General features: G+C 49.3%; 1 protein-coding gene and 1 long non-coding RNA gene across 2 annotated transcripts in view; one reads left to right on the top strand and one right to left on the bottom strand.

The window, feature by feature from the left end:
- The window catches only part of GABA-B-R2 (gamma-aminobutyric acid type B receptor subunit 2), a 363,959-nt gene that overhangs the window by 38,441 nt on the left and 308,577 nt on the right, over positions 1–16,941 (bottom strand). Inside the window, exons 7-10 of the mRNA XM_075672639.1 lie at positions 16,006–16,233; positions 15,316–15,376; positions 13,577–13,660; positions 12,123–12,276 (exon numbers count right to left, since the gene is read on the bottom strand). Coding sequence (XP_075528754.1) covers positions 12,123–12,276; positions 13,577–13,660; positions 15,316–15,376; positions 16,006–16,233 — 527 coding nt within the window. The remainder of the gene's footprint in view (positions 1–12,122; positions 12,277–13,576; positions 13,661–15,315; positions 15,377–16,005; positions 16,234–16,941) is intronic.
- LOC142560488 (uncharacterized) overlaps positions 7,258–16,941 on the top strand; it is a 263,361-nt gene continuing 253,677 nt past the window's right edge. The window contains exon 1 of the long non-coding RNA XR_012823380.1: positions 7,258–7,567. This is a non-coding gene — a long non-coding RNA (uncharacterized LOC142560488). The remainder of the gene's footprint in view (positions 7,568–16,941) is intronic.

Here is a 16,941-nt window from a genome sequence, read left to right as displayed (position 1 = left end):
AATGCCACTGTTGCCCCTTCCCCGCCTGAGCAGCTTATGCAGCCGTAATCTTCATCGGGAAACAGACGCGGACAGAAGGAACGTGCCTCGCATTCACGCGGTTTTGATGCTTGTTTTATGCTTTTCTTTGTTGAAATGAATACTGAGCTGTGCGTTGTATGCCTAATTCTAAAGTCACACGCACTTTTCTTTCGGTTAAATTTTCTTCTTTTTTTCTATTTTGGCTGACGGACACGAGAAATGCCGACCAATTAGAGACTTCGCTATAAAAGAAAGCAATGAGTGACCGACGGTGGCATTGAATCTCAGCCGTCGAGCACAGCAGCCCGGTTGGCTATCCATTCGGCCGTGATCGCACGCATAGTTCTGTTTTTCCAAAGCCAACCGTGCTTTGAAACGCTCGGTGGGCGCCCCGTGCTACTTCCTCGTCATCTTTCCTTGTTCCAGCTCCCGTTCTGAGGCGTCGTGTTAGACAGCACTATCTCCCGGATCGGCCCACTCTCCTCAGTACTTTCCTCGTAGCACGCTACGTAGAAATTGTGCAGCGTGGTACCAGCTCCATGATCCCGAAAGTTAGTGATCTAAGATTTCTTCGCCAGAGCGTAAATCTCATCGTCGCTTTAACATATACCACGTGACATAGCCGCGGGTACTTATGATTGCGTAACACGTAGTTGCTCAAGACGTCGCAGTCTGTATTTCTGTCGTTTACGTTCGTCCACTAGATATGTAGAAACAAAATGCCATGTCGTTATCCCGCATCGAGCGGGCGGAGCCGAAATCCTGTCGTTGCCGCCATGCGATGCTTTTCAACGTGATCACCATCGTGATGCTGTCGTCACAGGCGTACTCTCGCGACACAGTTACGCACGCACGCTGTACTTCGCATAACGTCGATTTGCGGAGTGCGTGGGATCCGCGCAATTTCTTAACGTACTTTCTTGTTATCATCAACCGGCCCGACAAGTGAGCGACCTTGCTTAGAGAAAAACAACAACAAAAGACGAAAAGTGCAGTAAACATGCGAACGGTTGCGAAAAGAAACTCCGGAGGGGTGCACTGAAAAAAAGAAACGAGTTTCCGGCGTGAAGCGCGCGACAGAAAAAAAGAAAAAAGCGGTAGAACACATCATCCGCCTTATCATCGCGGCACGTAACCATGTGTTCAGCCAGGTTCTCGAAGCGTGATAATCTATGGTACCTTCGTATTTGTGGTGAATTGTCGTTTTGGTCGTTTTGAGCGTGTCTCCATTGGCTACAATTACGCGTCGAATCTGTTAACACAGAACTCATTATACCTACGTGTATTTATATTTTTTTTCTCGATCTTACGTTTCGCCCCAAAATTTATACTCGCACATAGGTCAGTCACCCTGCCCTCAGTTTCTGATGTCAGTGGCAATCGCTTTCTCGCAGCGTTTGAACTCGCGCTTCACGAGGTATACATAAATTGACCTTGTCCATCGCGGTGCATGTGAAAGCACCGAGCTTCCGAGCAGAACGCACGTTCGACGCAGCACTCGACGGGCATCGGCCATGAGCGAACCGCGCCAAGAAGCGTCCGGTCCGCCGCCGGGCTACCGCTTCGTCGTGCCAGAACGACTACCCAGAGGTGAGGAGATGAAGATGTGCCTTTTCCTACACTGCGACGTGAACGAACACTACGACATCCGAGATTTTCGGCAGCCACTGGAGGAAATCGGAGTCCTGGGTCACGTCGCCGCTCTCGGAGTGTTCGTGTACAGCCACTTATGGCTGCTGAAGCTCACGACGGACGACGCCAAGGAAGTTCTGGTGACCGCCGGGAGCCTGCGGGTGAAGGGGAGGCACTGCGTCGTCCTCGGCGCCGACTGCGAAGAGCTGTGGGTCAAGGTCCACTGCGTGCCGTACCACGCGACGAACGAGTCGCTGCGCGCGGAGTTCGAGCGCTTCGCGCACGTGAAGTGCGTGAGCCGCGGCACGTGATCCGTCGCGGGGTTCGAAGGAGTCGAGTCCACCACCCGGCACGTTCGCATGTGCCTCAAGCCGGGAGTCGCGCGGGAAGAGCTGCCGCACACGATGCCTCTGTGCGACACCACAGTCCTCGTCGTCGTCCCAGGGCGGCCTCCCATGTGCGTCAGATGCCGGCGGACAGGTCATTCGCGGCGGCTCTGCCTCACGCCCCTTTGCAACCGGTGCAGGGCGTTTGGTCACGTGAGCCAAGACTGCGTGCCCTCCAGCGCCCGTGCGAGCACCCAGGTGAACGAAGACGCGCTTCAGTATCTAGTAGACCAAGACGTGATGGAGGCGATCTTGCGTGCGGAACGCGACGGCGAAGTAGGTACGGAGGCAACCGGGGTTACTATTCCCGACACCGCACGGGTAGCATCGCGAGCCGTCGAAGATACGGCTGAGGATCGCGGCGGAGACCTCGATGTATCGGATGCCACGCATTCTGACACCGACCGGACTAATATCGGCGCGGAAAAAGCCACGTCCTCCTCGGTGAGTGGTAAGGCGCCATTGACCGTCGGTGACAACGAGCAGAGGGGCATGGAAGACGCCTCGTCCTCGGCCAGTCCCGAGGCGGCGGCATCGACCCACCAGCCGAAACGTCGAATTTCTGAGGAAGAGAAAGATGATCTGCAGCTGAAGTACGAAAGGCAACATCGCTTAAGGCACGGGCAAGCCCCCGGATCCTCGAGCAAAATGTCGTCGTCTTTTCGCAGGCCGAATATGCCTTACTGAACGTCTGCAGGCCCGTTCGGACAGCCAACTTTGCTGCTAGAAGTTTGAAACCTGTTTACCACTCCCGACAGAAAGAAGGGAGTGCGCCCGACTGCAGCTGACATTTTTTAATCTACCGGACAAAGCGCTACGGAAGGGAAAAAAACCTTACCCCACAGCAGCACTTAGTAGAGCGAATGCGTGGTACTCGAACCCGGACTAAGATACTCAGCCCCTCATTCAAGACAGCTGCATGTTCCTGACAAGGTGGTCTATTCTCGCCACCACAAACTGCGGACGTCGCCTCCTCATTGATCGCTACGAAACATTCCAAGCACCGAGAATCTAGTAGGTAAGAAGTGGTCATTTGATCCGTTTCGCGGCCTAGCTAGCAACAGGCTGACCTCGCACCAGGTGGCATAGCAATGTCTGCATTCTCCCTACGTCAAAGGTGGTCCCCTTGCCAAACATCCACGGCATCGTGATCATCGCTGCCATTCGCAAACAATCCGCGTCTTTTCCCTAGCCACCACTTCACCTACATGCGCTGCTCATGTTGCTGCTACGCCGGCTCCGTCAACGCTCACCGCATTTAGACTCCTCGCTGTTACGGTGAGTTGTTTTCACTGCTTTTCAGCGGAAATCATTTTGTTTCGTGCCTTTGTAGAAGTGCTATTCTGTTATAACGCGCGCATTTCATGCTGCGAACGATAAGGGAGGCACCTGTCAAACTCGGCGAGCGCTTGTGCACGCATTGCATAACACACACAGGTGGCGATCCTCCCTTTACGTTGGGCACTGGTCACCCGGTCTGCTTATGCGTGCGCCGTTTGCCCTACCCCGACACCGTCCAGCGAGGGAACCATGAGATTAGGCGACCTCCTGCGCTCCGGCTGTTCCCTTAGGCCGCCATCATTCTCAGAAGTTATCAGTCCCTCTTGTTTGTTTCTTTCAATTTCCCTCACGTACAACTCGTGAGTCACTTTGCGTTTGCGGCTGTCAGCTACTATCAGCGACAGATAACTGTTGTCCGACGCAGAAACACATGGGTGCATAGCATGTGCTTTTAGTGTCAGTACGGCGTGCGGCATACGCCCACGCAGAACTATCACCCGATTTATTGGCAGAACCGACGGTTTTATAAAACGAAAGGAGGTAATGGAAGGCTATAAATCTTTACTTCCTACGGTGAGCGATAACTGAAATGAAACAGCCGGAAAGAACCAGGAAGGTAGGTTAACGTATTCTTTTTTCTTTCGCTGCTATTCAGCGCACTACCGCAATCACGAACGTTATTCAACGTTTTCACTCGGTGCTTCGTATTTTCGACGAATGAAATGAAATGCAACGTGTTTCACCCCGATGTAAGACTGAAACTGATTTCCGCGGCGAACAGCGCAGGACGTAGAAATTGAGCGTGGTACAAGGAGCACTGCCCAATCAAATACCTTTGAATTCGCACAGAGTTTAAACTTAAGAATATGATTGAAATCCTTGGCTTCATGTTCGCGGGCGCATCTTCTCGTTGCGGGTCGGTAGAGCAAGAGTTTCTGTTCGCGCTGTAGCAACTGGCATGTTCAGATAATGTAAAAAGTAAAGCAGATGCTCTGGTAATGCAAGTAAACGTGAATTCCGGTGTGTGTTATTTTGTTTCAGCACTTTCTGGTCTGGATGCAGTAGGACCTCGACAGTTCCGAGAGATCTCCAGGGACGTCATCAGGCGTATTGAATCGAAAGTCTTTAAGTATACAGGAAGACGTCCCTAAGTGTGCAGAAGAGGGCAAGGCGCCAGCAAATCTAGAAGCTTCACATTACTGTACCCTGTAGAATGGCCGATACAAGCCAAAAAGAATTTTTTGATACCCTGGCCTCCAATTGTGTCCGACAGAGAAAAGTGGGCCAAAAACTGCTAGATGTGACAAAAAGAACTGACATGACACTTTCTACTTCTAATTTCTTATTGGTTACGTAAACGTCCTGGTAATAAATAAACGTCCACCTACAATAGCCTTTTACGAAAAGTTTCCTTTTTTGAACGTGTATACGTCACGACACATAATGTGGTCACGTGGGAGCGGGACATTGCCACGTTTTGGCACTTCCTCCAGCTCGCTCGGTAGTCTGTTACGCTGCTACATCGAGTCGTGCAATGAGCAGCAACGTAACAGATGTTTTTAATGCTTTTCCGCAGTTTCAGTTGTGTGCATGTCAGCGGGCGGAACGGTCGAATTCGATCGCGATAACAGGTCCACGCAGCTTTTTAATAAATTCTGAATTTGATACCGCACGACCTTAGGGTGCGTGGCCTTAGGGTAAGGGATAACAAAACCGAGCGTTTCGCATGTATTAATAGCTGTAAACTACGCTCGGTAAGACAGTGCGTGCGTGAATTTTACAACTTTGAGACTAATAGAACGGACGCATGTGTTTATTGGCGCAGGTCCAGGGGTACCAGCAACATGACTGCTACTAATTGCGCTAAGCAACCCGAATCATTTTTCTTAAGCTTGCGAAATGAGGCTTTAGAACGATCGATGGGCGGGGAGGGGGGCCTTCAGGTAGCATGTGTGGGTTTACTGACCGGTTGCCTTCACCCAAAAAGGTCACGTTATCGTGACGCCTGCGGCAAAAAGGATGTTCCCCATCCGCCGCGAAGGTTTGTGAGTGGTGGCGCTGGCTAACACTCCCAAGGCTCTACTAGGGAACAGAAATACACAAGAAAGTGGATGGTGAAACGGCGCATTGGTAGCTCAATTGGTAGAGCATCGCACGCGTAATGCGAAGGTTGTGGGATCGTTCCCCACTTGCAGCAAGTTGTTTTTTCATCCACTTTCGTTTCTAATAACTTACCGCTTCTTTATTTTCATGTATCAAGCACGAGTAATTTCCCCTGTGTTCTTGGTGTCAGTGTGTGTTGGCTTCTGATGAGGGAAGATAACAAGCACTCGCTAGCAGCTGAGGTATTTTTGAAGGACATTCATGGTTTGCGTTTATGGTGTTCAAAACACAGCAGCTGGCGGTCAAGGCATTTGCTCATTGGATTTAAGTAGCCGCGTTCAGTTGCAAGAACGCATCTTCTCGGAGCTACGCCATCGCTTTTCGCCCCTTGTAAACGTGCTTTTTGCGCACTCGCTTCAAGGTCATTTGAAAAGTAAGACCTCTGCACCCTGTGCTGGCATCACGCCCGATTCTAGCCGTCCCGACAACAGCGTACTCCTCCTCGGCGATCATTGCTGCTGAAGTAAGCAGCAGCCATACTACTATGACAGCAGCGTTGCAAGATCTGATTAGAGCCCAGCACGGATGTCCAGCAGGCCCCGACGTAAAACAAGTCGCAGGGTCTCTTATGTTATCCCTGCGACGATTTGAAGGCGAAAGCCTCACGTGCCGATGCATTAATTAGCTAGTTTATTTCGTAACTTTAATTAGCCCCTTTATTTCGCCGAGTCATCCATCTTACCTCGCTGAGTCATCCACATTAATCGCTGAGTCATCCACATTAATCGCTGAGTCATCCACCATAAATCGCTGAGTCATCCGCTCTCATCGCTTTGTCATTCCTCTTAATACGCTTTGATTCCTCTGAATTCTATCGTTATGCTTCTTAATTCGCTTTGATTTATGTTCATTTGCTTCGTCCTGCTTCTTCATTTACTTTGATTTCTCTTGATTCGTTTAGCCATCCCCTTAATTCGCTTAGTAATTCACTTTAATTCGCTTTGAGTACTCTTAATTCAATTTTATTCCACTTAAATTACATTGATTCACCTTAATTCTTCACTGCTAAACTAATTTGTTTTGATTCCTCTTAATTCGTTTTGATTCCATTTTATTCGTATTGAGTCATCTTAATTCCATTTGATTTCTTTTCAATCGCTTTGCCTTTCCTAATCCGCCTTGATTACACCTAATTTGCTCTTAATTCGCTTTTTCATGCTCCGCTTTGTTATGCTTCTTAATTTGCTTTGTCATCCACTGATGCCTAGTCATGCTTTGTCCCGCTTTAACTGCCTTTACCTCGCTGCGGAGCTCGCTAATCTTCTTTATACGGTACGTGTTGACGGCCTGCTTTCTCTCGAAAACGTCGTTAAAGGTCAACTGAACGAGCCGGGTGTTATAACGACCCGGCGGCGGCGAATATCTTCAGCGATCAAAAAAAAGAAAAGTCACGCACATTCCAAACTGCAAAATCCGGTGACAATGTGCGAAGAAGGGCGCACGCGAAATGCATTCGCCCCGTTTCCATCGGCGCGATCGGTACCACCAAGAGCTACAGGTTTGACGGTGACATGACGTCGGCAGATTCTTTCTTTCGTTGGCTGGCGGCTGCAGGCTGCCTGAGCGCTTGCAGAAGTTCAGCGAATCGGCGTCCACTTACACACCACGCTTGCGAATGCTCAGCCAAAAGCGGTACGTCGCTTGCCTGGGCCGCTCTGTGTTGCTGATAGCGCATCGTGATTTGGCATCTTCCATTTTATACGGTCGGGGGGGGGGGGGGGGGCGACCGGCAGACGATGCCATTAGTGGCGTCTACAGAGTTCGGAACGGGAGGGTTGCTGAAGCGGCCGAAGGTGCGTTTGTTCGGTGGACATGAGAGCGTCTACCAGGAGCAAGTCTGTCGTCGCGTCATTTTGTCGCGCCTACGCTGGCAATTGTTTCGGCCGCCATTCCACCAGTTCCTCGTCTGCCGTGGTGCGCTTTTTTAGCCTCCAGCAGCAGCAGCAGCCGCTGCAACACGGGCAGCTCTGCGGCAAGGCATGACGGACAGACTGTAGAAAGCTGGTAGAGGTGGTCCTCCAGTGTATACAACAAACAAAGAGGCCAGGAGCAGCTGCGTTAAGTTACGCTTCTCAGCGGACGAGGTAAGCGTGATTCTCTTAGTTGCCCCAAGGAAGAAGTTAGAGCTATGCATTGCCTAGTATACAGACGACAGGACGCTCCCACGTGAGTGGTCCCATGTGCTGCTGGAATGAGTTAATCAGCAGCGTATGCGTGTTGAGTGTGCCTACGCAGTGTAAATTCAGTGTAAATGTTGCTCGCACGTTTTTTTGCTAAGGATATGAGGAATGAGCGTTGCCGCAACTATTCTCTGTTGGTGTTGGTGATGATGTTAATAACGGCGAGATTAGCGTCGTCGACTCGGGGGAGAAATATCTGCCAGTACGCTAATGCTGAAATCGAAAAAAATAAAGGGGGGTGCTTTAAGGGTTACCTGTGCATGCAAAGCTATAGTTGTGTGTCATGTTGGCTTCAACAAAATTCGATGCTGTTCATCTGTATTTAGATGCCGAGTTACGTTTCCAGCACCTCCAGCGATTCAGTTGTTTCAGAACCATTGTGCAGTTAACGCCTAGTGTAAACAATGTGGTATCAGTGCCCAATTTACAGCCGTCCTTCTTCCCGCGAAACAACGACGTGCAGTGAAACGATGACCTACTTCTCGATAGCACCCGCGTATGCAAGTATCCAGTGGTCTTCGCGAAACGATGTCGAACCCGTCAGCAGGAATCTCGTGTGTAGCCCGGGGTCGGCCGGTCGGGGATTCTTGGCGAGCCAGTTTGCTGTGGGCCGTGTTTTTTTTATGACCTGCGCGTGCGGCGTTCTTACGCGTTTGCCACTGGCATCAGAAGCGACAAGTATTTGCACACTTTGTTTGCGTTGGGGCGAATGGATGTCACATTCTTGTGGGTTCTTCGCCGGTGCGGAGAGACATAGGAAAGTCAGTCCAGGGGCAGCGTGGATTGAGAAACCGGGGACCGACACGGAAGGTCACGAGGCGTGCATAAAATTTTAAAGAGCCACCGAAGAGCATGCAAGTGCGGCGCAGTGGAAAATTTAAGTCACGTGAAGCCCAGTGTTGTTGCTCTGGTAGGCGTGAATGCTCTGTCGCAAAGGGTAGACACGGGCGTCCTAAAGGGTGGAATAAATGGACGCTAACGTTTCACCCTCTCAACATGTGTGAGTGCAATGCCTTGTTAAAATACGCGGTTGCATGAAGTGCAAAAGGACGTCTAGAATTCTTTTTTTTTCTTTATTACGCGATCTTAGGCAATGTGATAGCGGCGTGGTATACATGTAAGTACACAGATGAGAGAGAGAGAAAGAAAACAGGTGGGGCAACTACATTCAATTATTTAGAATAAGTTAATGTGAACGCATAAAGGTAAATGAATGCACGATCGAAAAGTGAAAGTACTATCCAAATAAGATGGAAAAAATAATAGTGCTCCACACGATTATATGCCTTTGACTGGTCGAGCGAAATTGAACACTCGTTGAAAGCAGTTCGAGAAGCGTACGTCGAAGAACCTCTAGCGAAAGAGAGAGACGTGAAAATTTGCACGCCGACGGGACACTGCAAGTTTGGACTAAACTTACAATCTCCGGTAACACCATACCAAATCGTATTGCAGGAAGAGTGGCAACTAATTTGTAGCGAACGGCACCGTCCAAGGAGCTGGTTTCCTCCTAGCGGCCAGCACGCACCTGAGTACAGAGGGAACGGCAAGCGGCCTCGTATCGCTGAGCAATGCTCACCACACGAAGCGACTGCCGTAAGAGCTCATGGTACCGCGGCCTCAATTTGTTCGTGCAGTCCTGCTTAGCAAACGTGGGAGGATACCTACATTTAACAATGCGGAATCCGCGGTGCGCATTGTTCAATTGTTGGGCGATGTGAACCACCATCGCACCATCGGTGTCTGAGCACGTCCGAATCCACAGAGGAATCTTCAAGAAGGAATAGGGAACACATCGTTATGCCGGCTGGCGTCTTAAAACGCTACCGGTGGCGAAAAAATGAGGAGCTCCAACGTAGACTTTCTTCCTTTAAGTAACAACAGCATCATAGGGTTATTTTGTAGATTTCCAAAGATACGCATCTAGACTACAGTTATTTTGTGAGATAAAAAGGCATTAGACAATCGCTCACAAGAAGTACCAAGTCTCATTGCAAACGCTTGAATACAGGCGATAAAAATAGGTTTAATGTTCAAACATCGTGGTAGCAATGCTGCTAAAAATAATTCGAACAAGTGGAGGGCGGCAACAAGTATGCTGTGAAGAACCGACCCCGGTTGCTATGGAAGGATGCGTTTAGCTTGCTTTAGGAGGTAGTTATTTGTGACACTATTGGTATAATCAAGCGTCCTTCCTTTCTTTAGATCACTATCATCACTATTGGTATCCCCGACTGGTCGCCTCCATCCCCCGAAGCAGTGTCGGGCAAATCTGGCGTTCCACTAACTCAGACGTAGAGGACAAGCGCGCAAGGCGAACGTGTGAGTCGCTCTCGGAAGAGGAAATGCATATGCATAACCACGGGACTACTGCCAACGTCCGATGTTTCGCCTATCCAAAGCTCCCGGCGCCGCTGGGAAAACCGGCCGACGCGCCGGTGGGACAAGCGTTCGTCGAGACGCCAGCATGCAGTGGCCTAGGTTTCCTAGGTTACGGTGGACCGTCGCCAATGGCGGCGACGCTGTGCTGTGATGACGTTGCGGGAAATGATCTGAATCTCGATGACTGCTCCGACGACAGGGCTCGGAGCGCCTCAGCGCTTCAAGATGGAGGAGAGCGATCGAAAACAACCAGCCGAACGCAGGGCCCGCACCCTCTTTCAAGCAGGCGAAGATAACGCCGCTCGCGAGAGCGGTCTATACTCGCCGACAACTTTCTGTGGCAGTGAAGGGAAAGCTACGGAGGCAAAGCGCGCACAAGATAGAGCGCTTCTGAAAAGAGTGCCGTGTTTTCAACCACTTTAGTTTAAGCTGGAGAAGAAATAAACACCTTATTAGCAGCAGTTAAATAAGACGAAACACACGGCTGAGTGTAAAAGTTTACTTATTTTGCGGCTTTTCCCTTCCGCGTCTGGGCAAGCGCGAAACCGTCGCACGTGAAACTGTGCGAATTCAGTGTCTGTTCCGAGCAATTAAAATCGCTGTCAAACGCTGGCGGACTACTTGGCACCGTAACACATGTGCAGCAGCCACGCGCCCGTGGCTTTCCCTTCATTGCCGCAGAAAGTTGTCCTCGAGTGCAGAGCACTCCGAAAGGGCCAGCAGAAGATGACATATGTACAACTGGTAACGCTCCCCATGCCCTCCTATGTTACCCGTATGCGGCAGCCAGCCAGTACTTCAAGCGTCACTTCAACAATCAGTTCGGAATTCCGTATAGCGTCTCCGATCAGCTCTGGTCGCAGGCGCTGCGACCAGAAAACGCAGCGTCTCAAACGAGGGCGTGTGCGTCTTCGACCTGAGGCGCAGTGTCTCGACGTCTTGTCCTGACACGAGGGAAGAATGCAAGAGCGCTGCTCTTAAAGCTTCTCTGTCAGCTCACGGTGGTACCAATGTGGAGGGGCTTTAGGTCCCCTTTTCCACCAGTACAGTACCACCTCACCGTGGTATAGTTTACCACCGCGCGGTTATTACCGCTGCGCGTGACTGCGCTATCTTCGGCATTTGCCTCCCAAAATCGTTAGACAGTCTCAAATAAATCGTGTGTAGTTCCCAAAGAAAGCTAAACACTTAAATAAATCCTTGCGCAGCAGCCTTCGGTTGAGGTCGTTGCAAGCAAGCGATAGATTTTGATTTACGACAAGAGGCACGCTTCACTTTTCAGTGACAAACGAGTCCATCAACCACTATGGTGGGCCTTGCAGGAAAGTGGAACCTTTATTCGGCAATAAAACTGGTTCAATAACAAAACACGACGTGCAGGACCTTCTATGGTAGACGGTGACCTATAAGAACTGAAAGGTTATAACTGTAGGCTGTCCAACACAATTTGCGCAGAAGGTTTAGTGTCTACGCACAACTTGCACAGGCAGAAGGTCGAACAACTAAACAAGACATGCGCCCACTAATTTGTTCTATACTTGCCTGACGCAAAGCTGTTGCGCGTGCTTAATTAAACATAACTGTTTCCTCATAAAGATCGCTATTTGTGCCACTGTATTCAGGATGAAACCCGAACGTCTAGGGCAAATTTTATCGGCGATCCCGATATAGGTTCTCAGCAAAAGGCAACATTTTACCTTGAAGGAACTAGCTTTTGTTTTCCAATTAGCTCAGCATTTACGTCAACAGAGCAAGATTACTAAGGGAAATTATTGAGGGTGTTTTATTCCGTCTCTTCAGGCACGCGTCTGTGGCCTAATGATTAGAGCATCGGGGACCGTCGTGGTTGCTTAGTGGCTGTGGTGTTGGGCTGCTGAATACGTAGTCGCGGGATCGAGTCCCGGCCACGGCGGCCGCATTTCGATGGGAGCAAAAGCACCCGTGTACTTAGAGTTAGGTACACGTTAAAGAACCCCAGGTGGTCTAAATTTCCAGAGTCATCCACTACGGCGTGCCTCATAATCAGAAAGTGGTTTTGGCACGTAAAACCCTGTAATTTGATGAGTGGGGTGCCTACCTCTGGTTCCTGAACTTGATGTTGATGACGAGGAACACGGATGCGAGTATGATTCCCAGGACGCAGAAGATGCACAGGCTGGCGTAGATGGTTAGGTTGACCCGCGTCCTTTGGATCACGATCAGCGTCCGGTCCATTGGCGGGTCGGAGCCGCCTGCCACGGGGATAAAGTCAATTGTATTTCGAATGCCGACGATATGGTTTCTTTGTTTGACGTGCGGCACAACTCGTCGTTGCTGTGTTTTGTTCCTTGAGGTTTGAAAGCACATTCTATCACTGATGTTCTTCGCTTAGGATTCACAATTACAGCTTATCGTATCACGCTTCTAGCCGAAGTAGTAAAGGTGGCAGAAGCGAGAGAAAAATAAACTTTTATTTTCTTAAACGGTAATTTCAATAAGGGCTCGGTTTGCCTTAGGTGGGAGGATTCCTTATTCCAGGCTTAGGCTGCCCCTTTGGCCCGGGCGCCGAAATTGCGTTGGTCGTCCAGGTCGACAGAGGAAAGCTTGGCATCACATGTTTCAGTGGTGGTATAGATGCGCGTTGATTTAGGCCTAAAACAACAACAAAAAATATTCTCTTGATTCTCGCGCGTACTTCGTTGAACGCGGCCAGCAACTTTCAAGGTGCCCTCATATGCGTTGACGTCAAGCGTCCACCGGCACAGAAAACGTGCGTTACGGTGCGCTAGGTATGGCCTCCTAAGTCGCGCCGGGGATCTCGGAGGTCACGTGCTAGGGCGCCCTCATGCGGGCGGGCGTATGAAGGCACACCTACGTCGCGCCCATTCACAGCGCCTTCTAGGAATACGTGTAGCAATTATGCCGTGCGACATACAGTGATAGCGTGGGCGACACCAGCTTTGTTGCTGCGATGTTGGCAACGGAACCGGCGATTGTTTTCGCTATCCGTAGCACAGCACCAAAACACCGTCATGCTATCCGGGGGCGAAAGAGTTAACGTTTGTAATTATTGTCGTGAACTCAAGAGAATCCTCTTGGTACCTCTAACTCCGGAAAAAATTCAGAACATTTTTGCCGTCGCTAGACCACTGAAAATTTTACAGTATTGTTATATAAAGATCCGAGCAATTTTATACAGCATATTTCTCTATCGGCTCGTATTATAAAAATCATGCACCTACACGCATATTAGCGATAAGTGAACACTGTTGGGTCAAAAAAAGCGCTTTGTGTTATTTTTCGTTGCGCGTACTATGAGGCTTTCAGGAAGTTAAGAAACATAGTTGACACAGAGACAGATATAGAACAAAAAGCGGGAAAAAATAAGATATTCAAATAGAAATGTAAGGGGAGTTGCGGAACAACTAAAGAAATCGAAAGCTTGCTTGCTTTCGTTTATCTGTGTTATTGTTATCCTGGCATGACAATGCAATGTTGTTGTTGTAGGAAATAGAAGCGTGCAAGCGCACTTGCTATGGCGTCGTGTCTTACCTCGCCAGATGATGGAAAGACCCTTGCTTAAATCCAGGGTCTCTGTGAGACAGTCGTACTCGCCAATCTTCACCTCTTGATTTTCTGCAAGGCATTCCATGCAGGTTAAATCTTTCGAACAAATACAGCACTTTCACTGCGTGTGAACCGAAGCAGTGAGAAATGACGGTCACAGAAAACATCGTGTCGCATAGAGCGACGAATAGCCATTGACTGAGGGCACATTCGACAGGTTGTTTTCGAGCACTCCTACGAAGCTTCGAAGGTCGTTCAACAAAGTAACCGAGCTTCATCGCAATTAGCTTATCGTCTACGAAGGGAATACTGGACCGGGTTACCGGCGAGGTGTAGCACAACACCTATACGGCATCTTCTGGAGCAGAAAGGACACAAATATGACACTGCCCAGTGACCTGCCATATTCTACCAAAATTCTCCACAATTAAATACGAGGAACGACAAACTCAAATCTGCTTATTGCCTACTAGTGTCAACGTGTAAGTCACTCGCTGCACAATAAGCCGTTTATTTAAAAAGAGGAAATTTAGTGTGATTAGTTGGATAAAAAAATATTGCACTAAGGGCGACAGATGGCAGGTAAACTTTACAAATTCAGGGTGGGGTAAGGACTAGGTTGGCGTGTTGAGAACAAGGGGAAAAAAAAAGAGGACATTTATTCATCTCTGGATTGCACAAAAAGCCAATACTGCAGTCCCTTGCCATATTTTACCTAACTGCTGGTGTAAAGCGTTGATTGGGAGGTAGTCGTTAACGATTTTTTCTTAGACGTGAACACTCTCGCGGCACAATATATATGCACGTATATAAAGCGTCACGAGGGACTGCGACCAGCTTTGCTACAGTAAAATCATCGAAATTTTATTTTATTGACATCCACGACTCCATTCACTCCCGAATGCGTAAACGGTAAGAAGATCCCGGATAATCTAAGACTCTACACTAGCACAGTCCTGCCGTCTTCACAAAGCCGGAATAATGCTACTAAAATCCTTTGTTCGCATGAGTCGATTTCTTTGTTTTGTTTTTAAACGACCATCAGAGCTCTTCGAAAGGACCAGCTGAATGTGCCCCATTGGAATAATAATAATAAAAAAGAATGGTGACTGGACTCGCACTTGAGTCTCGACTGTTCGGACCGAACGTTTGCTTCCACAAAGTACGATTTCATCGCAGCCGATAAAATCGCGGCAAGAAAGGGACTGAAGAGGTCGTGAGGGCGAAAACCGTTGCGCAGGGGCAGAAAAAGAGACATATGTGCAAAAAAAAAAAAATTAAAGAAAGCAAAGCTGTTTGAGGAAATCGGCTTTCCAGCATGACAGCCGAGGCACTAACATCGAGAGCGCGGCCTCCCTTGTCTTCTAAACTGCCGTATAATTTAATCATCAGTGGCACGCCGGGTCCTTCCAGATTGACCTAGAAACAAGAAACGGTCGACAAAGGCGTTTTTTCCGGGCTTACAAAATCGCTTCGCAGCAGACCTCATAATTTAGCTTCCAGGCGTTGTTATTTGCGCAGTGAATAGATTTATAAGAACCCTGATATCAATGGCAGTGCTCTCCTTAAGATGACCTCTACTTCATGGATTACTTATGGTCTGTACTACGAGTTTAGAGAACCAGCAGGCGCATGCGCTTTGTGATAAACGTGTAATGCGAGGGGAGTCGGGCACTAAAAAAATCAGGGAGAGAGGAGGGAAGGAATGAATAATAAAAACTCACTCTGAAACTGCTTCAAGAGGACCTGGCCCTTGCGTTCGTTACGAAAGAAGCGCACAGGACCCTGCGGTAGACGACCATGTGACATTAATCACTCGCTGTCTCACCTACATAGGTTCGTTCAGTGAACCGCTCAATGACTCGCACTGACACATTCTCGCTCACTTGTTTACTCAGTAACTCGCTTGCTAACTTTTCCACTCTCGTTCATTTGCTCAATAACTCTGTTTCTTTAAAGTTCACTGACGTCTACTTATTTGCTCGCCCGTTCTATGTCCCTCAAATCCTTGGCAGCTTGCTTGATAGCTAACGCGTTCTCTTATGGGGCTGCTCATTCACTTGTTCATTCACTGTAAGTCACTGGCTCAATCACTAAACAGTTTTCTCGTTGGCGCCCTAAGTCACTTGCACTTTTGTTTACCCGCTCGATCACTTTGACCCGACCATTTGGGGAGCGAAAGTGACCTCAATCGCGAGCTTGTCAGCTCAGTCATTTGCTAAACCGCTCATATGCTGCCTCGTAACTCAACCACTCAATCGCCCATTGCGGCACTCGCTCGCTATCGCTCATTTACCCTACTAGTTCGCTAGCACGGTTGAGTAGTTGAGATGCTCAGTTCTATTTGAAGTCAGCTCATAACTCCGTAGCTCGCAGCGTCTTATGAAAACACAGGGCGCTTCCCAGTGACGCACCGTGACGCCGATGAAGTTGGTCTCGTTGAGCGCCTCCTTGAAGAGGCGTCCCCACCACTGCTTGCGGTAGTCGAACTCTGAGATGCGTGTGTCGTTGGCTCGCAGCCGCACGATGACCGCGTGTATGGAGAGCGCCAGCGCCCAGATGCCGTCGTACGCGTAGCCGTGGAAGCGCGAGTACTCGTTGAAGCGCATCAGGTTGTACTCCGCCTCGTACTCCGTCGGCGTCTGCGAGGGGGTGGGGGGAAGGGAAAAGCAGGAGGTTTACAGAAGGTTAACAGAAGGTTAGCTAGAATAACGTCCGGCTGGCTACCCTACACCGGTGGAGTGGGAAAGGGGAAAACAAAGATGACAGAGAGAGAGAGAGGAGGGAAGGCGTCTGCGAAAACGCCAAAAGGCACTAGGCATTGGTGTGGGAAGGGAAAAGAAGAGGTGGATTAAGGCAGAGAGGTTAACCAGATTGACGAGCAAGTAAGTTAGTCCCTCTGTCTCGTTTGTCACCAGCAGTGCTAACTGCGAAAATGCAAATACCTTCGTAAGAATCTTCCGGCAGAACCCATTTCAACGACGAATGTCGATGTTAACGCTGTTAGCACTGAAGCAATGTAGGGGCGCACTCTATGGCCACATTCGAAACGCGTCGTGTATGAAATGCGTATGCAGCTGGGCTCGTCTCTAGCGCTTCCCACTGGCTACGTGCTGCGCCAGTTAGCGACGCCACCGCGTAAGCCCACCCGTGGCGCGTGTGTGAATATATATTAAGACAATCTTGTCTGAATATGGACGCGGGTTCAATACCGCTGAGCACCTGATACATTTTAAACATTTTTTTTTTGCCTCTGGAGGGCGCACGTATCCAGTGGCAAATACCTAGTGACGTACATTGGGGTGGTTCGGGGAGAACGGTTAAGGATGCACATTGGAATGGGATGGAAT

Source organism: Dermacentor variabilis, chromosome 10, assembly GCF_050947875.1.
Source record: "Dermacentor variabilis isolate Ectoservices chromosome 10, ASM5094787v1, whole genome shotgun sequence".
In the NCBI taxonomy this organism is placed as follows: domain Eukaryota; kingdom Metazoa; phylum Arthropoda; class Arachnida; order Ixodida; family Ixodidae; genus Dermacentor; species Dermacentor variabilis.
The sequence above is the reverse complement of the archived record's forward strand: the minus strand, read 5'-3'. Positions and strand labels throughout refer to the sequence as shown.